Here is a 26,614-nt window from a genome sequence, read left to right as displayed (position 1 = left end):
TGCTGGAAACCGACTTATGATCAATCTCAAAATCTCAAAAGGACTGCGGAGAAGAGCGCGAATGGAGGGGTAACAGACAGAATATAGGAGATGATATGTGCTTCTGTCAAAAGGTTCTACACCACTTCTTTATGACAATAATTACAGTGGCTAGCGTGTCCAGTAGATGTATCCTTTGATAAAGACGCTTGTTTCCACACATGCACCTCGATTGCGACAGGTAGTAGTTCATAGTCTCGGATGTAAAGGGTAATATGTGCAGCGTGTTTATGCTCGCGAACGTGCATACAAAGCTTTTTTCCTGTGTGCACTGCTGAGCATGCATATCAGTATCACTCAAGTAGTAAGTGCAGATGTATACAGTAAGAAAGGTAAAGGCGAAAGGGAATGGGATAGCTTTCGAATCGCATCATTACATGTCCTTAACTTTGTTTAGGTTTGTGATGTCTAGTCAATAATATGATAGAAGTTGAGGGAGGGAGGGTGGAAAAGCTGTACTAAGGTGAAGATGTGGTTTTACAGTGTATGTACTTTGAGCTACTTATGTACATTGCAAACCCCTCTATCTGCCTTATTTTCCTTTAATATGTTATTGAAGACCTACAAACTCATAATCTCTGAACTCTCACATACTCACATCTCAATGCTTGTCTGTGCATTTGATGTGCTTTGCTTCCTCACATCCTCTTTCTATTACAGATGCATTGCAAAGGTAAAAGCAAAATTCCACTCACAGTCTTTGTGCAGGGGTGAGTAGCTACTCTGCAACCCCGAAAAAGACTTGTTGAGCCAAGGGATGCGCGACAAATTGTCAGGGTTGATTCTGATAAAGAAGGCAACATTATATTGAAAGGGAATCTTGATCCAGGCGTGTTATGTAAAAGGCTTATCGAACAAGTAGTCAAACACAGGTGCCTTGTTCAAACAGAGATACAACCTCAGCTATAAGCTCATGGACTGTGAATCTCGGACATGAAGTCACACTTGGTGTCAACTCGACAGATATGTGCTTCCTCCTTGAATGTGTGTATAAGTATTTTCTCAGAGAATTATGTTCAGAGATGCTGACAGGAGATGGCACATACATATCCACATTATAGTTTTACATCTGTGTGTACTACTCAGAGCTTGTCTATTAATTGATATAATAATGTAATGAATTCAAGATATCTAGACGCTGGCAATGCTGTCCACTACAACACGGTCGCTTCCAAAGGCCAAAATTTCCGGTAACGGAACTGAAGCATAAATGTTGCATTTTGCACTGGAATTCTTGAAAGAGCCGAAGAAGACAAAAAAATTACAATCAATCATTAATTCTTTGTAAATACAAGTCTATCAATAAAATTGTAGCGGGTATAAGAAGAGGCTGTCTCTAAGCACAGTAATTATAATCACACAGAATATTCAATGCTCTCTCCTCTTAATCTTGATCAAAACCTAGCCTTCCCAAGTGCTCTATCTACTACTCAAAGCCTTGACCCACTAGTTATATCTACATTTACTATTGCAAAATATTATGCAGTAGCAATTTTTATTACAGTACTTTATGACACTGGTGAGTGATATAATTCATATAGGCAGTACTATGTAAATCACAAGTATCCTTAGTCATTACTTTAGATCAAGAGGTACAGTACTTGTAGGTGCAAAATATTGTGTCACTACTAACAATCTGTATATTTATAGACTAAATTCTTTTGGGTATGAAAAAAAAACCTATTGCTACTGAGCTAATTCTGTAATACAGTCTAATTTGTGGACACTCCCAAGTTTGGTCTTTGTTTTGGTAAAAATTTAAGAATTAATAGGGACTATTGTACATCTGACAACAGTTTAGAATAGATATAGTGGAATTGTTGGAGCAATTGCCAACTTACTGAGTGAGTCCCATACTCAGTTTTGAGTGATTAAATCTAAGAGTAATATTAAACAGATCATGCTTTTGGAGAAACTTCTAAAATGTAATACAAATTTGAAGTATAAAAATGCTGTAATCTTACCATTCTAATTAACTTTTTATAGCTGTATGATTTTATACAATAGTATCTTCTCCTTTCTCACTATTCTCATATAGGTCAATATTCTTTTATAGTAACATTAGTTACAAGTATGTTGCTCTATACTCTAGTTTACTTTGTTCACTAATTTAGAGATCAGGTTGGCTTATTATAGCTTCAGTTGAATGTAAGATATAACTCTTTTTACCTGCTTTATATTAATCAAATTACAGTTATTTTACTCCTCAGAGTTTTAGCTCTGTATAATAATAGTGAGTATTTGTCATTAAAGAGTTTATTAGTTTTACTCATATTCATGTAAATAGAAAAGAGGATGAAAATCTGCCTTGAACTGGCCTTGACATTATCATGGGTCTCTTCTTTTAGCCTTATGGTTTACTATAGTGTATCTATGAGCAGTAAGTTGTTTGTCAAATTTTCCTACTTTACTAAATGTTGAATTATATTAGGTCACCTTCATCCATTTGCTACTGGTATTACAATGTGTACAACAGAAGGCAGTTCACCAAAAATAATAATAGCTTGCCTGTATGTTCATATCTGTATGAAAAGGCTTGTTCTGACTTGTAACAGGGCAATCGCGCTAGTGCACGGACTAGTTTCACTTACTCTTGCACTCTATAAAGCACAAGAATACCTAAAGCAAAAAGGAAGCGTAACGTGTGTTCAGCTCGTCAAGATCGTTGTGCAGGATCATATCAAATACTTCTTCTTGTAAGAAGCCACTCTATGTCCATAGCCATCTACACTGATTTGTCTATCACAGTATCATTCTTTATTGCATCGCAAATCTTGTCTCTTTTTCTGACACTGGTTTGAGTCCTGCAATTGCGCTCGTCATTGGCTTCGTGGGTAGCCAAACCATGCTGAGTATTGTTGGAAGCCGAATTTTGATCAATCTCAAAGAGGCTGGAGAGAAAGGTGCAAATGGAGGTTCCACCGACTGTTTTGGAACAATTAGTGATATGCAGTTCTCGTAGTATTGTCTATGCCTCTTCCTTGTCACTTTACGATAATAGTTATGTGGTACGGCGAAGGGATTCTTAAATAAAAGCTGTTGCTCTTGCGCAAGCGTCTTGACTCCGATAGAAAGCTCGTAGTTTAGATGTAGTGAATCATATATGTAGGATGTCCTATGCTCATAAACGTGCATACAAAGCTTTTGTCTCTGTGAGTGCTGCTGAAAGTGCATAGCAATACTACTCGAGTAAATGTAGTTGTATACAGTAAGAAAGATAAAGACGAAAGTACAGGGTAACTTTTGAGTTCCGTCTTTACGTGTCCTTGGTCTTGACTGTACCACGAAGGAGACCAGTCTGTTGGGAAAGTAGGGGTGAGATGAAAGAGAAGATTCAAGATTATGGGAAGGACAACGAACCCTGCGTGCGGCGATGAGACCGACTTTCTGACCGGGTACGGCAGAGCGAGCGATAGTGGAAGCCTTCCCGATGTGCTGGTGGTTACCACCACCGTGAGGATGGTCGACCGGGTTCATAGCAACACCACGAGTACGAGGCCAGCTAAAAGTGTTAATTTAGTCGCTGTGCGATTAGAAGTGAAATTTGGAAGAAAAAACGTACTTGTAGCGCTTGGCCTTGTATTTGTGGTAAGCACGACCAGCTTTAAGGAGAGGCTTGTCGATTCGTCCACCACCGGCTACGATACCGACGGTTGCACGAGCGGAACCAGAAATGGTCTTCTTCGCACCAGATGGGAGACGAATACGAGTCTTGTTGTCCTCGCCCGAGTGACCAATGACAGTTGCGTAGTTACCCGATGTACGAGCGAGGGCACCACGGTCACCAACTTTCTCCTCAACGTTGCAAACAATTGTACCTTCAGGAAGTTGCGAGACTGGTAGAACGTTCCCAACAGTCAGAGCGGCTTTCTTGCCGCAGTAGACGAAAGCACCGGTGTGCATGCCCTCAGTTGCGATAAAGGTTTCGGTGCGGAGCTTGTAGCGGTAGGGGTCGCGGAAAACGACACGAGCCAGAGGTGCACCTCGTCCTGGGTCGTGAATGATTTCTTTTACGATTCCCCGGATGTAACCATTGCGCTCGGCATAGTCGAGGTTACGGAGCTTGGCGGGGGCTTTGTTGTGGTGCGTATGCGCCTTGAACTACAGAGGTGAATGAAGGTTAACATCCGTCCAGATTCAGGAAAGGATGTATGGGCAGATACATACGATGGCGTGCGATCGCCTCTGCGCACGGATAACGCGACCCATTGTTCACTATGGATGGAACGAAACGTTAGTTCAGAGTTCGAAATGATTGAGACCATTGATTTGCTGCTCGCTGTCCGTCATCTTCCACTTTTCGTCCATCCATTCAATCCTTGCCCATCCATCCTCCCTCATCGATACCTCATCTCGATTCTCCTATTCCGTGACAAGGCAAACAGCAAGACAAGGCCCGGAAGCAGCAATCTGACCGTGAAATAGGCATGAATACTCACAAAGTGTTGACAGGTGTCTTGAGCGTTGTCCTGCAGATTCAACTGACAACTTCAGAACGTACGGTAGCACTTTCCAAATTAGGAAGTCAGGTCATGCATTCGACTCCGTCTCAATCCAGTGTATATTTCTTCGTCAAAACGCAGTCTTAAGAAATGAGAATAATTACTGGCGTTACGCTGAGAGGAGTGAATAAAGTGAGGTTAAGAAATACCAGTACAAGTAGGTAACCACTATGAATTTAAGATGTTTTCAAGATTATTTTATATATATCAAGTTTACTACATAGAACGAGATATTTCTTTGGTTTATGCAGCAACAGAATGGCCATAGCATACAGGAGCAGTAAAGCCAACAGCCTGTAATGACAGTATGTGGTAATGTAGATAGCTGAGACGACACCAAATGAAAATGTGCTCAGTACCATATAGTGTGCAAATCATTGAACAAGTGATGTGGGGGTTGCATTGTACTTGAGCCACCAATGATTAATTATTGCTACCTTTACTCACTCCCCCTCCCCCTCCCCCCACTTTGCTTGTATAACCTGTGTCAGATACTGCAATAATCTTTTCTTGTGAATTGGATTTTGTAGAGATTTGCTTATTTTTCCGGAATAGGAAGGTGGTGGCGAGGCGTGTGTTCCACGTTTGTCGCTCTTGCTCTCTCTAGCGCGTCAACTTGGACGCTCCTCCTCACCGCGTCCAACGTCGACCGCGTACCTCTCCTCACCCCTCACAATGCCCGACAATGAGCCCGCGTGTGACCCCCTATGCCAGTTTGGCGGTAGGTCAGTACGCCCTATCCTTTTTCTCGCGCAATATTCAACCAGTCGTGTGCCATGTTCATGAGCTGACCTCATAACACGCGTTTCTTTTCGTCTGGCAGGCTCTACTTCACAACCTTTCCTGACCCGGCTCCCGCGCAAAACGTGTTAAATTCCGAGTGTACCAACACGCGTGTCTTACCCGTCCGTGGCCAGTCGAACACATTCAACCAACGTCCAACGAATGAGAGCGCATACTTTTATTTCTTCACAATCGACGATCAGCTGCGCTACCTTTCGTTCTTCAAGGACTGGGGACCACTAAACATTTCGAAGGTGTATAAGGCGTGTATCCTGATACATGAGCTGTTGGAGGTGCGTCATTTCTTCGCGTCGTCTGATTCTGGTTGTATTGACCATGATGTGAAGGATGAGGAACTCAAGAAGCACAATCTCGTGTTATACACATCAGACTGCCCAATGAATAAGGCCAACTCTGCGCTGATAATGGCTCTTTATGTTGTACGTAGCTTAGGCCTTGTGTTGCTAGCGAATAGCTCATGACGATACAACGCGCAGATGATCGTGCAGAAAAAAGCACCTTGGGAGGCGTTCCAACCTCTAGCCGAACTGGAGTTCCGACCTTTTCGCGACGCAGGGCGAGGTTTCTCGGACTTCAACCTTAGCATCCAGGACTGTCTATGGGGAATGTGGAAGGCGATGCAGAATGGGCTGTGTGATATGAACGAGTTTGACGTGGAAGACTACGAGTTCTACGAGAAGGTCGAAAATGGTGATTGGAACTGGATAACGCCTGGATTTATAGCGTTCGCAAGCCCCGTGGAACATGGCTATGTGAACAATTCGTGTCGTTCACCCGAGGGTCCGTGTAGGTTGTCCGCGGCCACTAAAAAGTGTCTTGATTACTTTGATGCGCGGGGCGTCAAACTTGTCGTGCGGTTGAACAACAAGCTTTACGATAAGCAACATTTCCTGGATCGTGGTATCCGACACGAGGAGCTTTACTTCGATGATGGGACTAATCCCACTGATGAGATCGTACGAAAGTTCATTAACCTTTCGGATGAAGTGGTTGAATCTGGTGGAGCCGTCGCGGTACATGTACGTCGACCTTTCTTTTATCTCATTCAATATGTACAAGCTGACATACAATCAGTGTAAAGCTGGATTAGGGCGAACAGGTACTCTAATCGGAGCTTATCTGATATGGAAATACGGCTTCACTGCAAACGAGGCAATCGCATTCATGCGTATTATCCGACCAGGCAGCGTAGTAGGTCCACAGCAACAATACATGTACGTCAAGCAGATGGAATGGATAAAATGGTCTGCTGTGGACGAGATGCGCCGCGCGGAGGCCCAAGCTGCTGCTGCCATTGCGGCTGCGGCTGTTGTCACGCCTGCAACGCCTCCAGCGGAGACGGATGAGGAAGTGGAAATGAAGGAAACTGAGAGTGTGGCCGTTGCTGTTGTTGCGATGCCCTCAACCCCGAAGATGACCGTTCCACCTGTAACACCGAGTAAACATGTTACTGCTGCCACTGCGAGGACGCGCGCTATCGAGCCTCCAGGCCAACCTCGGAAAACACCGCTACAGAAGCGCACTGCCGAAGCTGCAGCTGTCGACGAGAGCGAAGAGTCGGAGGAGGATGAGATCAATGCGCTACCTTCTATCACAAGTACTCGTACTCGCGCGAAAACACAGTCGACTTTACCGTCGCGAACAATAGCGCGGCGCATACAGCCAGCCTCAGAACAACGTCCGGCACGGGTAACACGTTCTTCTGCCGCAGCAGCCGCAAACGGGATCCGAAGACCTGCTACCACTGCATCGACTGCTAACGTACCGTCCTCCCCAACAAAAGGGACTGGGAACGGTCCGAGTCCGAATAAGATTCCGCGTTTGGCACAGGTGAGAGCGAGTCCACCACCTACCACGCGGAGCACGACATCGATGGGTATGCGAACACGATTGCAAGCGCCTGCAGCATCTCGCCTTCCGACACTTGCAGCCAATGGGCGAAAGGCAAACGCCGCTTCTGGGACTGCAGTGAATGGAAAGGTGGAGAAAGGCAAGACTGGAGCTGGGAAAGGAGATGCTGGGAAAGATGCGAATCAACAATCAGATGCGTGGATGAAGACGAACTCGAGTGCGGTTGTTAAGCCTGGTACGAAGTCGGAGAGACCGGGGTTGAGAAGTGTGAGGAGACGAAGGAGCAGCTTTAGTGCTGCTGATGTCGTTGCTTGATTATTTTCTTCTTTTCTCATGGTTTCTATTTCATTTGTCTCTTTTTCTTTCTTGTGTAAAGCGTTTCCCGTTGCTTGGATTACCAACAGCAATCCCCATAGAATACCTGGAGCATCAAGTATCAAACATCATCATCATCTCAACCTTTCTTCTCTTGCTTTCTCTTGACTTTCTCGGTCCTCACGTCAGTGCGTTGTTCATGTGCATACCTTTAACGTTTTTATTTATCTCTCGTCCTCCACGTCTCTTGCTAGTCGTCTTGCTTTCGACCTGACCTTTTTTCTCTTTCTCTTCTTTATTCCTCTTACGATTGCAGCATACACACAAATGTCCCATCATCTCCCTTCCACTCACGCGATCAAGTTAAAGTTCACCTGTCTTGTCCATCTCTTTCCCCTTTTCCTCTCTACTTTTTTTTCTCTGTGCCGTCCTCCCACCAGACCAATGGATCTATCCACTTTGTTCCTTATCTTGCACTTTGCGTAAATATTATTGTACCGCTAGTCTCTTTCCTTCCCTCGCATATGTACTTAATAGATAGTATTGGTGCGAGGGGGTTTGGATTTGGATTCTGCTGCTGCAATGAGGCATATAGTGTATCTGTTCTGTGTCTACCCACACAAGGGGCAGTGATGCACAAGGCTTCACTGTAACGTATCGCCCGTTGAGAGAGGTTAATCTCCAGTAGCAGCTGTAGACACCCTTCGAAGCTGTATATTAGCACAATCTGAAGAACACTGCTGTACTCAATAACTACAGGTTAACAGTGGGAAAGTAAAGGCGTGCTGAGAATTTACAGGAAACATATGTCTCTGATTGCTCCCATCCTGTCTGAACAAGAACATTACTGTACTCGATAATTTCCGTTTACTTAATAATCGAAAGAGAGACGTGTAAACGATACTACGAAAACTGCATCTCACTGATTGTCCCAATACCGTCAGTTATCCACCCGTTTGCACTTTTCTCCACAGCCTCTCTGAGATTGATCAGAAGTCGATTTCCAACAATGCTCAGTGCACTTTGGCTACCCATGAAGTTGATAAGGAGTGCAATTGCAGGATTCAATCCAGAGGCTGACAAGGAGATAATGTTCGCGACACAAAATAGAACGATGCTGCAAATAGTTTATCAGCATAGCCTATTACAGATGCAAGTAATATTCTTACAAAAAATAGTACTTCATATGATCCCGAACAAGAATTTTGACAAGCCGAAAACATGTCAATTTGTTTGATTGTTTCAGATACTCGTGTGCTTTATAGAGTCCAAGTGTAAGCAAAACCAGCCCATGTAAGAGGTGTATTGCTCTAACATGATTTAGACACTGACAGGGTTTGTTTCTACATGCATGAGCTTACTGTAGAATCACTTGCACAAATTGTTTATGAAAGCTTCCTTGAGTGGTGCACATTGTAATACTGTTAGTGAACAGCCCATATGTGTCTATAAAGAATCATTACTAAGAAAATTCGAAAAAAAAAATATCAAGCAACTTACTATTCATGGGTACATAGTAATAGACTAGAAGTCCAAGACCAGCAATCATTGATACAGCAAAGTTTACTTTGAGAACAGTTTCCAGCCTTCTATCTATTCAGATATAAGTAAAAAATACTAGTGTTTTTTATTAAGAGAAACTTACTATTATAATAGAGAGCTACAACTCTGAGAAGTAAGATATCTGTGATCTTATCATTAAGTCCTTATTACTTGTAAACATTAAGTTTAATATCTTACACCTTACTAAAGCTATAGTGAGAAAATCTAGTTTTCTAATAAGTAAAATAAAAGTAAAGTTAAAGGATTAAGAAACATACTAGTAAATGATGATATTAAGGAGGAAAGTTGACCTAAGGCAGAGTAGTGAGAAATGAATAAATGCTACTATAAAAAACATACAGCTAGAAGAAAGTATTCAGAATAATCAAATTATAGAATTAGTGAATAAAATACTACATTCTAGAAGATTTTCCAAAAGCTTGATCTATTATATAGTATTTTTAAATTAATACTGGTTTACAGTCCTAGTAAGATAAAATATATTACTTACTTATTACATTTGCAACTGCTCCAATTACTCCAATGTATCTATTCTAAATTATTGTCAGATATATATAAGAGTGGTCTTTTAATCTTAAACTTGTACCAAAATGAAGACCAAACTTGGGATTGTCCACAGATTGGACTGTTGAATGAAGATTAGTACTTCAATAATATTCTCAAGTAGTTTCATACCCAAATGAATTTGATCTGGAATGTAAGGTATGTTAGTAATTATATAATAATATATTTACAAATCTCTATACCTCCTGGTCTAGTGTAATAACTAAGATATGTCTGTCAATTTTGCAACAGTTCAAAAAATATTGTACGACGTACTAATGTCATAGAACACTATGGCGAAAATTGCTATTGCATGATACCTTGCAATGTTAAATGCAGATATGGTTATTGTGTCAATGTGCTTGGCAATAGACAGAGTGTCAGAGCAATTCAGATTTTGAACACAATCTAGAGGAGATGGCATGCGCTGTACTTCTGCATGTACTTTGATGGATTTAGAGTCGGCCTCGTTACCTTCTTATACCTACTATCAATCGTTACAGTAGAGGTTCAATAGTAATATTTGTTTCAGATCGTCAGAATGCGGCTTTATCATCGGAAGGTCTTGGTTTAAAGGCAGTGAATGTATCCCGGCGGGCATCGTAAAGCCAAATACATTGTGTATTTGATTTTCGGTTCTGTCTGTCAACTCAAAGCACAACAAAACTCGAGACTGTGAAGCGGGAGTCTACGGGTGTCATTTGGTTGGTTCAGGCCTTGCCGGTGCAAACCGCTTCCAAGTAGCTCTAGTTATCTGCGAAACTCACGCTGTCCAGTCTGGTCATGCCGATGAACGCAAGTTAGTAATCACTGATTGGCCACGAAACCTCGTGTTTGAAGTAATCCTCCTTCGCCCGACGCAACATTTGAAATATCCGAAGGAGCCGGAGTGACTAAACCCAAATGTCAAATATCAAAATGGTGTGTACTGCATATTTAAGACAAGGAAAGCGAGTAACGGCCAAGAAATGTAAATCGGTGAAGATATCAGCACATAAATACGGAAGGAAAAGACGAAGACATGCCAACACGGACTGAAGACGAGAGAGACAATAAAATGACATAGAATGTGGACAGTGTAAAGAATAATATATGATGAGAGTGCTAGGCATAGGAGACTGTTTAAAAGTCGAACTCGTAAATAGAGGGGAAGGGGTAAGTGAGACAACTGAGCTCGTCGGTGCACATCATACTCTTTTTGGTAAGATAGAAGTCGAAAAGATCCACATGCATAGGACCATAAGGCATTGGAACAGAAAAAAGAGTAGGCTGAGAATAAGTGTCTTGTTCAATTGCACGTCCATACCAAATAAAAGACGGAAACCTTCAAAAAAGGGAAACCTGCCAATTACGACTCGGATAATCATAAATAGTATTTTCAGCTCAAGCGCTGATCTTCTTCGACTTCTCTTTCTTGTTCTCCTTGTCTTGCGGCAAACTTCACAGGTGTCAGGGCTGCAGTATCCTTTTTCGAAGCAGGTCTCTTAGGAGTCTGCTTTATGGCAGGAGCCCAGGGAGGAGCTTCATCGTTGTCGTCTTCCTCCGATGAAGAACCTTCGCATCTTATTTTTCTGTTCACACCGGGGGGAGGGGGCAGTGAGGCACGAGGCTTCACACTGTAACGTATTAATCACCAGTAGCAGCTGCAGCCCCCGCCGGGAAGCTTTAGATTGACATAATTTGAAGAACACTGCTGTACTTAATAACAACAGGTTTATAGCTGGAAAGTAAAGGTGTGCTGAAAATTGCGAGAATCATATTTTCTGATGCTCCCATCCTGTCTGCACAAGAACATTACTGTACTCGATAACTCCCGTTAAATAATTGCAACGGAGAGACTATACTATGCGAACCGCATATTGCTGATTGTTCCAATACCGTCAGTCATTCATCCGTTTGCACTTTTCTCTGCAGCTTCTCTGAGATTGATCAGAAGTCGATTTCCAACAATGCTCCGTGCATTTTGGTCACCCATGAAGTTGATCAGAAGTGTAATGGCAGGATTCAATCCAGGGGCAGACGAGGAGATAATATTTGGGACACAAAATAGAACGATGCTGCAAATAGTTTATCAGCATAGTCTATCACAGATGCAGGTAATATCCTTACGAGAAATAGTACTTCACATGATCCTGGACAAGGATTTTGACAATCTGAAAGCATAACAGGCCAGATGATTGTTCCAGATACTTCTGTGCTTTATAGAGTACAAGCATAAGCAAAACCAGCCCATGTAATAGTTGTATTGCACTAATATAAATTAGACAGGGTGTGTTTATACATGTATGAGCTATCTTACAGCTTTCTACAGACAGTTGTCTACACATAATAAAGCCCCCAATAACAATACATACATCTCAGCAATTAACCTTGCTACTCCTTGTGAGTATAGATGGGTAGCAACAATGCTAGACAGGCAGATTACCTATTATAATCAACTACCAACAGTTACAGTAGCTCAGAGAGACATTCTGACACCAGCTAAGTTGATACACAAATTACAAAACACATATACTGAGTATCATTCTCAGTACTCTCAAACAAAACAAGATTCTGAACAAGACAGCCTACAAACAAAAGGCAAAAGTGTAGCTAAAGGCAAAACAAAGCCTTACAATAAAGTTAAATGCTACAACTGTAATAAGTACAGGCATATGTCAAAAGACTGCCAAAATCCTCTAACAAGCAAAACAACAGAAGCTTGAAAGAAAAAGTATAGGCAAACAGCTACTGCTTCTACTACTGTTACTATACTGTCTCAACCTGCACTTAATGCAGCAGTATTCATTAAAGATGCTAATGAAACACTAATGCTAGAGTCTACAATTACAGAAGCCTCAGCATTAAGTTCTAGCAGCTTACCTGTTCAATCTGCTCTATCTACTGAATCTGACATATTTTCAGCATTTGAAGTACAAGAGGATGGTGTCATGCAAGTAGACAACTTCATGAACTCATTTGACAATATGAAAGAAGTCATTAAGGAGTTCAATTACAATCCAAACATATGTATCAACACAATACATTACAATGATACTGAACTAATACATTGTATTAATATATTAGACTCTGGTGCAAATGTACACACTACTCCATACTTGTTCTGTCTTACAAACGTTTGGAACTCAACCCTAATAAACGTTATGATTGCAAATAAATTGTCATTCACACTTAGCAAAAGTAGAGTAATGACATTTAACATAAAACTACAAGACAAAGCTGATGAGCATACAAAGGTGAATACAATTTCACTACAAAACATATACTATCATCCTAATCTGAACTTCACACTTGTTAGTGAAGCACTATTATGCAAAGCAGGATATGTTTTAACAAAAACAAACAATGAATGTATTATTTATTCTCCTACTCATACAAAGATTGGTGAAATACATGTACAAAATAACTTGTATATGATAGTTTCTCATCATAATAAATGATCTATTAACACAATCACTATTGTTGATTTACATTAACGAATGGGTCATGTTAATTTTGATTACTTGTACAAACTCATACAAGAGTATCCTGAGATTATAAGTCAAAGGATAACAGACAATAAAAATGCACAGTGTACAGATTGTATCAAAGCAAACATACAATACAATGAAATACCAAAAATACAAACAACACCTCTTACACAATCCTATAGAGATTATCTCCATATTGATATATGGGGACCTGCCCTAGTACAAGCTTACAGCAAGTATGAATATCTTTTTACCATTGTAGATAATGCTACACAATAGGTAACTATGCTACTTATGCAGTATAAAAGCAATGCTTTCACTGAATATGTAAAGCATACAATGAAACTCTTTACACAGTACAGTATAAGAGTTAAAACTCTCTAAAGTGATAACAATACAGTGTTCCTAAGTAAAGACTTTACTATATACATTGAAAGTCAAGGAATAATACATAGATTAACAGTACACAATACACTACAGCAGAACAGAGTTGCAGAATGTATACATAAGACTATCTTTAACAGTGTATGTACATGTCTGTTATCTGCAAAGTTACTTATGAAATTCTGGGTATATACAGTACAATATCAAACGTTTATTCATAACAGAACACTAAGAGTTGCTAGTAATTTCGCAACACCATATTACAAACAATATAACAAACATTATCAAATAGATAATATACAAGAATTCAGTGTATATTGTATCATACAGAACAAACAAACACATAAACTACAACCTAGAGGCCAACACACACAATAGCTAGGTTATGATAACAACAGTAAAGGTCACTTAGTGTGCTATGATAATAAAATTACTGTCAAACACAATGTACAATTCATAGACAAACCAATGTCTAGGATTGAAGGGGAGAATAATCATAACAATGATACATCAAACAATGATGAAACTCTTCCTAATAACAATAATAAAGATAAAGAACCTGTCATACAACACTCTACACAAGAGCAAAGACTGGTTAAACAAACTATAGGTTTAAATTACAAAGACAATATAAACCTAGCTATGTATCTAACAGAATTTAATGAATTCCTTAATGAAGTCTATAACAATCTATTAATGTATTACAATGCTATAACACGTATAGACAAAGAACAATGGATCAAAGCTATGAAGGATGAAATACAGTCACTTTAACAATGAAACACATGGATATATGCTATCCCCCCTACAAATACAAATGTAATTGGAACGAAATTTGTCTATAAAATCAAAAGACTGGCTAACAGCTGAATAGACAAATACAAAGCACAATTAGTAGTGTAAGGATATGCTCAAAAGAATGGAATAGACTTCTATTCTGACAACTTATTTGCTCTAGTAACAAAACTATCAACAGTATGATTATTGTTATCTTGGGCAGCATCTAAGAACTATGAAATACATCAGATAGATGTAAAATCCACATATCTTTACAGAGAATTAAATGAGGACAAACTCATTTACATGAAACTGCTGCCAGGCAGGCTACTTACAGATATTAAACCTGGACAGGTGTTACACTTAAATAAAGCATTATACAGATTGAAACAAGCAGGTAGATGATAGTACAAGAAGATTACCAAACTACTGCTTAAGATTGGATTAGAACAAGCTAATTATGATCACACTGTATTTTACAAGAAACAAAATAATAAAACAATTCTTGTAACATTTATGCACGTCAACAATATTACAATTATTAGCAAAAATATTACTATAATAACAGCATTTAAACATGCATTAAGACAACACGTTGCATTTACTGATAGTAACAAAATACATTAGTTACTTGGTATTGAAATAAGCTGAGATAGACCTCAACAAACAATTAGCTTACAGCAAAAGTATTATATTGAAAGTATAATCAAGCATTACCACTTCGAAAACAAAAAGGCACTACAAACACCTATTACTCCTAGAATAGATCTATCTAACAATACAAACAATATGTATGATATGAACGAAAGTAATAATGAAACAATGCCATACATGAATATGGTAGGATTGTTAAGATATGTTGCAGACTGTACACAGCCAGACATATCCTATATTACTGGGCAATTAGCATGCTACTTACAAAAGCCCTAAATGTATCACTACAAAGTAGTGAAACATTGCTTTGTGTATTTAAAATATACAATGAATTGTTGGCTTCAACTTGGAAGCATGAACACCTTAAAACTACAAGGCTATTGTGATGCAGACAGATGAATGACAGAAGGACATAAAGTAATAAACAGTTATGTCTTTCAATTAGCTAAATTGACCATATCTTGGTCAAGCAAACAGTAAAACCTGGTACCACTATCTGTTTACAAAGCAGAGTTGCAAGTACTAGTGTATGCTACTCAAGAAGCCATTTGGCTCAAATGATTTGCCAAAGAAGTACTGCAGACTGAATCAGCACCCATTACAATTTATTACAATAATCAAGGTGTAATAAAGACTGTAAAGTCTGACAAAATAATGTACAATGCTCACACTAAACATCTTGATTTACAAAAAGACTTTGTACAATGTTACATTCAAAACAAATACATTGATGTATGCTATGTTCAATCACAGAACCAATTAGCAGACATCCTTACAAAGGCTCTCCACATCCTACAGATCAAGCATCTAAATGAACTATTAGGCATACAGTCTTAGTTCTTAATTAATGCTTGAAGGGGAGTATTAGATTGTGCTCTGGATTAGGAAATCCCTAATTGCCTTATGTAGAATTACTACACTTGGAATGTCTCAGATTATCGGACTTTACTATGTAGTATATAAGGTAGATACTTGCTTGATGTCTCAATAAGAGAGAGTACTTGGGGCACTCCTGCTATGCTTGTTAAAATGCATAGTACTAGATTAACTAAAGAACACTAGGAGACAATTATAGTAAACATAATCCAATATATTACTTATATGCAGATTGTGTTATAATACATTATTCTTTGCAAAAGAAAAAGTGAAGAACAATAGTCATAACATACACACATATATATACACAATACTATGATCACAACAATTCACAACAACATTATTAATGATAAATAATACAAACACACATTAGTAATGATTTACAACAGATAACTATGTTGGCTATTAAAGAAACAACACAACAGATTGTATAGTTACTCAGGATGTATCAGAAACAATCAATTAACAAACATAATGTTAATAAATTAATACATAACTATAAACAATAATGTAAAGCAAACAAACAAACAATACATTCATGATATAATACATATACAATACACCTAGACACATAGTAAGATGCCTGCAGCCAGACATAACATCTATGCAACAAATATACATTAGCATAAAACCTTATTAATCTCAGAATAAAGCAATCTAGCAAAAACAAATATTATTATTAATATTACAATATACAATCAATGCAACACTTCAATCCAAAGACATAAATCAGCTATTACTGAATGCTTAACACATATACAAATGTAGACGAATGTAGACAGCAATGATTAAAGAAGGATATTATTACAACATTAAATATACATTTTACTAGCATGATTCATTAGTTTCACAACAAAGTAAAAGGAAATTACTAGAGTACTCAAACAAACTTAATAACAAATGATATGACTGAATAACAAACAATAAAACAAAACGAGCAATTGCATTTATGATTTAAATATGCACATATATGTACCTACACATGCTAACAAGATTCTGCAGGTCTCTGAAGCATTTACAAATTATTTAATAACATTTACAAACGATCTATTATAATAACAATGCTGTTATTGAACAGTATATTACAAACAAACAAACTAATTAAATATACTTAATCAATATAACATCGGACAAACTTAACACAAAGTGGATAACATTCGGAACAGACAGTACACAGAACAGACAATGCATTACTACAATGTTAATAATATTATTATTAACTACATCAAGTTATAAACGTGTTACACAAACGACCAATTGTACAATACAGTTATAATGATTAAACTATTTATACATACTGCAAGCAAACATCTTACAAGTCTACTAGACCTAGTAAGAGTTTGAAGGGGAGTGTTAAGACAAGACTACACAAGAGTATGTCTCAGATGATATAAACTACATTACAAGCAATGACGAACGATGATGGAATACCTTCCATCATACATTCTACATCTGAGACATACCTACATAGTATATATAGACTAACTAATCAACGGACGATGAAGCAAGCCGCGAGAGAGCAAGCCGAGTCCACTATCCCCCCTCTTTGTGTGATCCCTCTAAGCCTCTCACATAACCTCTCTTCCCCTTTCTTAACATCAACTTTCCTCATTGATATCAGTATTTACTAGTATGTTTTTTAATCCTTTAACTTTACTTTTATTTTACTTATTAGAAAACTAGATTTTCTCACTATAGCTTTAGTAAGCTGTAAGATAGCTCATACATGTATAAACACACCCTGTCTAATTTATATTAGTGCAATACAACTATTACATGGGCTGGTTTTGCTTATGCTTGTACTCTATAAAGCACAGAAGTATCTGGAACAATCATCTGGCCTGTTATGCTTTCAGATTGTCAAAATCCTTGTCCAGGATCATGTGAAGTACTATTTCTCGTAAGGATATTACCTGCATCTGTGATAGACTATGCTGATAAACTATTTGCAGCATCGTTCTATTTTGTGTCCCAAATATTATCTCCTCGTCTGCCCCTGGATTGAATCCTGCCATTACACTTCTGATCAACTTCATGGGTGACCAAAATGCACGGAGCATTGTTGGAAATCGACTTCTGATCAATCTCAGAGAAGCTGCAGAGAAAAGTGCAAACGGATGAATGACTGACGGTATTGGAACAATCAGCAATATGCGGTTCGCATAGTATAGTCTCTCCGTTGCAATTATTTAACGGGAGTTATCGAGTACAGTAATGTTCTTGTGCAGACAGGATGGGAGCATCAGAAAATATGATTCTCGCAATTTTCAGCACACCTTTACTTTCCAGCTATAAACCTGTTGTTATTAAGTACAGCAGTGTTCTTCAAATTATGTCAATCTAAAGCTTCCCGGCGGGGGCTGCAGCTGCTACTGGTGATTAATACGTTACAGTGTGAAGCCTCGTGCCTCACTGCCCCCTCCCCCCGGTGTGAACAGAAAAATAAGATGCGAAGGTTCTTCATCGGAGGAAGACGACAACGATGAAGCTCCTCCCTGGGCTCCTGCCATAAAGCAGACTCCTAAGAGACCTGCTTCGAAAAAGGATACTGCAGCCCTGACACCTGTGAAGTTTGCCGCAAGACAAGGAGAACAAGAAAGAGAAGTCGAAGAAGATCAGCGCTTGAGCTGAAAATACTATTTATGATTATCCGAGTCGTAATTGGCAGGTTTCCCTTTTTTGAAGGTTTCCGTCTTTTATTTGGTATGGACGTGCAATTGAACAAGACACTTATTCTCAGCCTACTCTTTTTTCTGTTCCAATGCCTTATGGTCCTATGCATGTGGATCTTTTCGACTTCTATCTTACCAAAAAGAGTATGATGTGCACCGACGAGCTCAGTTGTCTCACTTACCCCTTCCCCTCTATTTACGAGTTCGACTTTTAAACAGTCTCCTATGCCTAGCACTCTCATCATATATTATTCTTTACACTGTCCACATTCTATGTCATTTTATTGTCTCTCTCGTCTTCAGTCCGTGTTGGCATGTCTTCGTCTTTTCCTTCCGTATTTATGTGCTGATATCTTCACCGATTTACATTTCTTGGCCGTTACTCGCTTTCCTTGTCTTAAATATGCAGTACACACCATTTTGATATTTGACATTTGGGTTTAGTCACTCCGGCTCCTTCGGATATTTCAAATGTTGCGTCGGGCGAAGGAGGATTACTTCAAACACGAGGTTTCGTGGCCAATCAGTGATTACTAACTTGCGTTCATCGGCATGACCAGACTGGACAGCGTGAGTTTCGCAGATAACTAGAGCTACTTGGAAGCGGTTTGCACCGGCAAGGCCTGAACCAACCAAATGACACCCGTAGACTCCCGCTTCACAGTCTCGAGTTTTGTTGTGCTTTGAGTTGACAGACAGAACCGAAAATCAAATACACAATGTATTTGGCTTTACGATGCCCGCCGGGATACATTCACTGCCTTTAAACCAAGACCTTCCGATGATAAAGCCGCATTCTGACGATCTGAAACAAATATTACTATTGAACCTCTACTGTAACGATTGATAGTAGGTATAAGAAGGTAACGAGGCCGACTCTAAATCCATCAAAGTACATGCAGAAGTACAGCGCATGCCATCTCCTCTAGATTGTGTTCAAAATCTGAATTGCTCTGACACTCTGTCTATTGCCAAGCACATTGACACAATAACCATATCTGCATTTAACATTGCAAGGTATCATGCAATAGCAATTTTCGCCATAGTGTTCTATGACATTAGTACGTCGTACAATATTTTTTGAACTGTTGCAAAATTGACAGACATATCTTAGTTATTACACTAGACCAGGAGGTATAGAGATTTGTAAATATATTATTATATAATTACTAACATACCTTACATTCCAGATCAAATTCATTTGGGTATGAAACTACTTGAGAATATTATTGAAGTACTAATCTTCATTCAACAGTCCAATCTGTGGACAATCCCAAGTTTGGTCTTCATTTTGGTACAAGTTTAAGATTAAAAGACCACTCTTATATATATCTGACAATAATTTAGAATAGATACATTGGAGTAATTGGAGCAGTTGCAAATGTAATAAGTAAGTAATATATTTTATCTTACTAGGACTGTAAACCAGTATTAATTTAAAAATACTATATAATAGATCAAGCTTTTGGAAAATCTTCTAGAATGTAGTATTTTATTCACTAATTCTATAATTTGATTATTCTGAATACTTTCTTCTAGCTGTATGTTTTTTATAGTAGCATTTATTCATTTCTCACTACTCTGCCTTAGGTCAACTTTCCTCCTTAATATCATCATTTACTAGTATGTTTCTTAATCCTTTAACTTTACTTTTATTTTACTTATTAGAAAACTAGATTTTCTCACTATAGCTTTAGTTTTGTTCAATGTTGTCTAATGTCTTATCAAACTGTGATACATACCCTTTTACTGTAAACAATGTAGATATGTTTACAGCATGTGTCATTGTTGTTTGAACATTGTATTGTTCAGAAAGCACCTTCATAAGACTTCTAACACTTGTATGTGTTGTAAATTTCACATAAATTGTATCAGTTATTGTTTTTGTTATACAATGATACAAAACATTATCTGTACATATGCTAGCATCATTAGAGGAAGGGGGATTGTGCTCTAGATGATCTAAGAGCATCATGGCAGTGAGTGTACTGTGTATGTACAAGCACCATATCTTGTATCCCTTCACACCAGCCAACTTTTCTGTTCCCTCAAAGAACTTTGTAACATCAGAGTCCTTCATTATAGTATTAACAAAGGTATGCATTGTAGACAACATTGTAATGGGTTTGGGGGGAGAGGGAGGTCTTGGGCTTGGTGGTCTGGCAGGAGGCAAAGGCATTCTGTGAGAGCAAGTGTGTAAGGGCATTCAATGGGCACCAAGGCTCATAACCTTTTAACAAGTGTAGTAGGAGTGCCCCAAGTACTCTCTCTTATTGAGACATCAAGCAAGTATCTACCTTATATACTATATAGTGAAGTCTGATAATCTGAGACATTCTAAGTACAGTAATTCTACATAAGGTAATTGGGGATTTCCTAATCCAGAGCACAATCTAATAATGCACAATTGTAGTATTTGTTCAATGTTTTATTTGTTAATTGGTTTGCTAGGTAAAACATTTTATATATTGGTTTTATTTATTTTATTTGAATCATTGTATAGATATACCTATTAGTATCTATCTAATGTAATTCATAGTATTATAATGCTGTTCACACTTGTATTAATTGTACAGTGAGGGCAAATTAATTGTTTGTACAAGAATCAATTTAATAGTTTTATTTAATTATATGTATACACTCTATACTTGTTTATATAGTTATTATCTGTGTATCATTTGTTGTAGTTGTGAATTATATCACAATTATATTCTTATTATCCTATAGATATATTATTTGTATGTTCTGAAGTATTATTTTCGTTATTCATCACTTTTATCCATGAACTATAGTCTGAATTGATGAATTATTTTGTTATATAATGTGATAATTGTCTGTATATTATTTATTTTCATATTAAACACTGTTAAGTTAATTATATTATTATGTTAATATTATTTGCCAAGTATGAGCATTTGTTTCATAGTAGAATTATTATTTATTTAATGTTGAAGTTCAATTGCACATTGTGTTGACTTCTGTTATTTAGTTCCAATTAACATAGTTTTGCTTCATACCAAATGATTTACCTTTATGATCTGTTATGTCTGTCTGTAACTTCTATTACTTAGTCAGTGCTTAGTCTGTGCATTTTGTTATTCTATTTTTTGTAGTGTCTGTAGTGTTATACTTTCTGTTCTATTGTTTATATTTAGTTATTAATTTTTTGTGCATATTATCCATTTTCTCCCCTTCAATTCAAGAAGGTATTTCTTCAAAGAATTGGATATTTCTTTAATGTTTATTAATTGTTGTTATAATATAATATTTATATATAATAATTGTAATTGCTTTCATGGTTCGATTTCTAATTATTAGTATTTTAAAGTAGTGTGTAACGTTTGTTATGTTTGATAATGAGTAATTTTAATGTTATTACTATTATATCTTTGTTACTATTAACGTTTGTCAACTTATATAATGTGTATTTTGTTTGTTATAGTAGATAAGTACACATTATGTATAATATACAAGTTTTGTTCACACTTGTTATCTTTTATTAATAATTGTTCATAACTATGAATGAATATTTTGTTTTTGTGTTGAAAACATATGGTAATTTGTTTGTTTCTGTATAATATTTGTTTAATAACATTGTAATTATTATTTATGTAGTGCTTTTAGTAAATGTACTGAGTTCTATTAAGTATGCTTGTGTCTGTTATTGCCTATTTTATATTATACTGTCCAAGATAATAGCTTAAACATTTTATTAATTTATTTAATCATATTATATTATGATTGTTTTGATTGTAATTATTATAATAATGTGTTTGTAATAATTATATTTGTATTATTTGTTATAATAGGCTTATTAGCTTAATACTTTGCTCCTACAAGCTATGTTGTCACAATGTAAATTTAATAATTGTTTGTTAAGGTATATATGCTGTACAGTTAATGTTGCTGTTGCAACTTCAAAATTTATTATATAATCAACTGCTGTGAAAAGATGTTCTGTATAATTAAGTTGTATTGTTACATTGTTTTGAGTATAATAGAGATATGACTCTTTTGTTCATTGTTAGTATACATTTACACAATTGTATTAATGTGTAAAGTAGTATCATTTGTTTAATAATTATAATTTTGTACTTGTCTTGTACTGTAATTAGTATTTATGTGTTATAACATTATTCTTTTGTGTATAGTTTGTTTATATGCTCTGTAGTGTTGTTTTTTGGTTTGTAGTTATTCATTATACTTTTGTATATCTGTACTTGTCTGTATATCTTAGATATGTGTATTATATTCAGTATCCAATAAGTAATTACAATATCTGACATGTAACCACTGAATCCAATATGTTACATATAATTGCTTGACCATAATATGTGTTAGTTATTATATCATTCTGTATTTGTTCTGTTAGTTCTATCTGTATTATTATCATTATTATCATTATTATTATTGTTATTATAGTGTCTACAATTGTATTATTGTTTATAATGCATGTTAAATGATTTAGTTATTTGATTTAATATGCTGTTTAGCATATATGTACTCATTTTGAGTATTAATTGTTCAGCTATGATATTACTATATGTGTTATTATTTGATTTATACTATAACATATGTGTGCTTGTTGACAGTGTCAATCATTTGTACTATTGTAATGTTAATAGCAGAAGAGTAGCATTTGCTTTATTAATCTTTTTAATGTTTGTCTGTAGTATGATCAGTTAATTTATTATAACATAATCTTCATAATATTATAGAATATTTTAGCATTCAATAATTGCAGTAAGTGATACTCATTATAGTTTCAACATTGCCTGCATAGATTATGTTATTACTGGGCCAATGATCATAATCACTAAGATGACAATCATATAATGTCTGGGTTGTATGTAGTATGGTAGATTGTGTGTCTACAGTATATCAATTTGTATTTAGGATACTCAGACAGGTGAGTTGAGTTCTACATTGTAGTATACTATGTGCATACATGTGATGTGTAGAACTGTATAGAGTATAGACATAGTAGAGTGTAGATAAAGTGTAGGCAGGGAGCTCAAGGCTTATAACCTGTTAAGAAAGGGGAAGAGAGGTTATGTGAGAGGCTTAGAGGGATCACACAAAGAGGGGGGATAGTGGACTCAGCTTACTCTCTCACAGCTTACTTCATTGTCTGTTGATTAGTTAGTCTATATATACTATGTAAGTATGTCTCAGATGTAGAATGTATGATGGAAGGTATTCCATCATTGTTTGTCATTACTTGTAATGTAGTTTATATCATCTGAGACATACTCTTGTATAGTCTTGTCTTAACAGTTGACCTGGAATAGAGTAGTGAGAAAGGGAAGAGTACAACTATATAAAGACTAACAGCTAGAATAAAGTGTTCAGAACAATCAAATTATAGAATTTATTAAGTATTACATTTTGGTAGATTTTCCAAAAGTATGATTTATTATATAGTATTTTGAATTAAACAAAGTCTATAGTGCTAGAATAAGATATATTCCTTACTAATTACATTTGAAACTGCTCTAATTATTCTAATGTATCTATTCTGTATTATTGTCAAATATATATGAAAGTAAACTTTAAATCTTAAGTATATACTAAAATGATGTAACCTTGTAAAGGTTACACACAATCTGTTAGCCTCATTATATGACTTATCTTATAAATAGCTCTAAGACATTCCTGAGACTGTATCTCTTCTTGTACTTCCTTCAATACTAGTTAATTGCCTGTTCTGCAACCTGAGTAAGACATTGTCTCTACTTTTTTTTGAATGTTACAATTGTCTAGCCTGCCACCTGTTATAAAGACATACTAGCTCCTCCTACTGTCAACCTGCCACCTACTACTTGTTACTTGTACCTACTACTTACTACCTAGACCTGCCACTTGCTACCTACCTCTTACACTCAACCTGCTACTAGCTACTAGCCACCTGTCTACACTAACATGTTCTGTCCTCTAGCCTAAATTAGTAGTTATAAGCCCAACTCTGCCCCTACTGTAACAGACAGTCAAATGACCCTAAAGCTCCTTAGTAAATATGCTTACAAATGTACTACCTTCTTTACACACAAGAATATTCCTGACAATGAACAAGTCTGTCTTATTATATATAGTCTTAAGCTTATTAAAGTCTGTAGTTAGTATACAGTCTAACCTGGCTAGATTGAGGCTATAGAGTTTGAAGAGTTTATTACCAACCTTAAGGGAATTGTTCTCAAGCATAATTAGGACCTTAAGCTACACAATGAAATTAAAAATCTTAAGCAGGACAGAAAATATACTAATAAATTCTATTTTAAGATTCTTGACTAAAACTATCTCCTTAGTAGAAGTCCTACCATCCTCTCTTACTAGGAGATCTACTTTCTTATAAGTGCCTAACTAAATATTGACCTCAAACAAGTGTGCTCTGAACCTGGAATTTAAGGTATTACTAACTTTTAGAACTAGCTTACTACTGTTTGTAAGACTGACAACTGTGTATACAACTACTGTAAGCTTATTATAGATACAATCTGTAACTATAAAGACAGTTGTACTATACAGTCAGCTCTCTCTTTCTCTAGTCCCTTAAGGACTTCTAATACAATTTCTCAAGCCTAAAAGAATACAGTAAGCCTGAAAATTGAGAAACTCTTAACTGTAGAGAAATTCATACTCAATTGTTATAATAAATGCTTCAAATACTGTTTTATATATGTTAATCACCTTACAAAGGACTGTCAGATCCTGTATTCAAGAATAAATCATACTGTTAACATGTATTACAATCAATAATACAATTACAGACAATACAGTATTAGTAAAATAATTAATACACATACAAACGGAACAGACACAGAACTATGAGACATGCATCAGATACACAATACAAGACATGTATCAGATACACAATAAGTATCAGATATGAGATAATGATACATCAGATATCTAAGACATACAGACAGACGAATAATATAAAAACGAACAACTTATTAACTAAATACATATTATTATCAGGGTCTACACCCTCATTACTTGTGTGATAACCTAAGAAATACACATTCTAACAGGTTATGAGCCTTGCACTCTCTGCTTAACACCTTATATTACTACTACAAGACTATGCTATGCTACTTCACATTAATACTATGTATCTATGATGGACTCTCCAAGTACCTGCAACATGTATGAATCGAACAGAACCATAATGAATCCATCTACATCCTTGGAGCAGACGAGCAGGACAAATCCCACTCACTACAAACCTGCCAATGTCCCTAAACACTTTGGACATAACATTGTACAACTAAAGGACGCATCCAGATTCAAAATATGGAAGTATCAGATTAACTCTGCTATTGCAGCAACAGGCTATACATACTTGTTCACAAATGAACCAAAGCCTGAAGACATTGAGGTTGCACACACAATTTATGCATCAATAATTGATAAAGTAGCAGATCATATAATGGCTAACTTTATACATACCAGAACATCAATTAAAACTCTTATGAGCAGATTAGAAGAACGCTTCAACCCTCATACAGTTATGTGTAAAGTATATGATGAGTCTTTACTATTTAAATGCAATGATCACATTAAAAACTTCAGACAAACACTTGATAAGCTAGAGCAGATATATGTACAGCTTGTAGCAGACAATTTAAAACCTACAGATGCTATGTATTGAGCAGCTATTTACACTGCAACTCCTTCTGAATATAGTGGTACTATTATGGCTATGGAACAGGCTTGAGATATGTTTTACAATGGAAAACCTGAATCTGAGTATCAACCCATTAAGCCACAAAGACTTATTACAGTACTACATCAAGTGTTTAACGATTTTCGCATTAAAAATCCTCTACAATACAATAATAACAAGCCTACAATATGTGGACAGGCAAATATGTTTTGTACAAAAGATAAAAAGTGCAGAAATAAAGGAATCAATAAAAATACAAGTAAATCAACTTCTGCATCAAAATGCTACAATTACAGCAAATCAGGACACTTCTCCCATGATTGCTGGAAGTCACCAACTCAATTAACACTAGATGCCCAAGCCAAAAAGTCTAATCCTTTGGCTAACATGGTAGAAGCAACAGAAGCAAAGCCTGCACCAGTAGCAACTACAGTATACATAAGTGTGTATATCAAACAGGTACCAGAAGTTGAAATGACAGAGATACTAGCCTCTCAG

The 26,614-nt window shown here is 36.8% G+C and overlaps 5 protein-coding genes across 5 annotated transcripts; 2 read left to right on the top strand and 3 right to left on the bottom strand.

The window, feature by feature from the left end:
* Positions 1-3,082: 3,082 nt before the first annotated feature.
* On the bottom strand, positions 3,083-4,254 carry FOMMEDRAFT_21332 (ribosomal protein L2). The gene is made up of 4 exons (XM_007268056.1): positions 4,207-4,254; positions 3,602-4,140; positions 3,400-3,541; positions 3,083-3,337 (listed from the first exon to the last, which is right to left on the bottom strand). The coding sequence occupies exons 1-4, from the start codon at positions 4,246-4,248 to the stop codon at positions 3,296-3,298; spliced, it is 765 nt and encodes a 254-aa protein (XP_007268118.1). The 5' UTR covers positions 4,249-4,254; the 3' UTR covers positions 3,083-3,295.
* A 966-nt stretch (positions 4,255-5,220) lies between these two features.
* Positions 5,221-7,901, top strand: FOMMEDRAFT_125309 (phosphatases II). The gene is made up of 5 exons (XM_007268055.1): positions 5,221-5,266; positions 5,365-5,617; positions 5,672-5,764; positions 5,822-6,364; positions 6,420-7,901. The coding sequence occupies exons 3-5, from the start codon at positions 5,723-5,725 to the stop codon at positions 7,509-7,511; spliced, it is 1,677 nt and encodes a 558-aa protein (XP_007268117.1). The 5' UTR covers positions 5,221-5,266; positions 5,365-5,617; positions 5,672-5,722; the 3' UTR covers positions 7,512-7,901.
* A 513-nt stretch (positions 7,902-8,414) lies between these two features.
* Positions 8,415-10,041, bottom strand: FOMMEDRAFT_29651 (uncharacterized protein; the record flags this gene model as incomplete). The annotated part of the gene is made up of 9 exons (XM_007268054.1): positions 8,415-8,628; positions 8,873-8,957; positions 9,012-9,104; positions 9,157-9,195; positions 9,259-9,286; positions 9,414-9,415; positions 9,565-9,607; positions 9,821-9,840; positions 9,894-10,041. The coding sequence occupies 9 exons, from the start codon at positions 10,039-10,041 to the stop codon at positions 8,415-8,417; spliced, it is 672 nt and encodes a 223-aa protein (XP_007268116.1).
* A 954-nt stretch (positions 10,042-10,995) lies between these two features.
* Positions 10,996-11,393, bottom strand: FOMMEDRAFT_157947 (uncharacterized protein; the record flags this gene model as incomplete). Its single annotated transcript, XM_007268053.1, has 2 exons — positions 10,996-11,233; positions 11,293-11,393. The coding sequence occupies 2 exons, from the start codon at positions 11,391-11,393 to the stop codon at positions 10,996-10,998; spliced, it is 339 nt and encodes a 112-aa protein (XP_007268115.1).
* A 6,618-nt stretch (positions 11,394-18,011) lies between these two features.
* Positions 18,012-18,409, top strand: FOMMEDRAFT_157946 (uncharacterized protein; the record flags this gene model as incomplete). Its single annotated transcript, XM_007268052.1, has 2 exons — positions 18,012-18,112; positions 18,172-18,409. 2 exons carry the CDS (start codon positions 18,012-18,014, stop codon positions 18,407-18,409), a joined length of 339 nt encoding a protein of 112 aa, XP_007268114.1.
* Positions 18,410-26,614: the final 8,205 nt, after the last annotated feature.

The sequence above is a fragment of the Fomitiporia mediterranea genome, assembly GCF_000271605.1.
Source record: "Fomitiporia mediterranea MF3/22 unplaced genomic scaffold FOMMEscaffold_8, whole genome shotgun sequence".
Lineage (NCBI taxonomy): Eukaryota > Fungi > Basidiomycota > Agaricomycetes > Hymenochaetales > Hymenochaetaceae > Fomitiporia > Fomitiporia mediterranea.
This window is presented reverse-complemented; position numbering and strand designations above follow the sequence as displayed.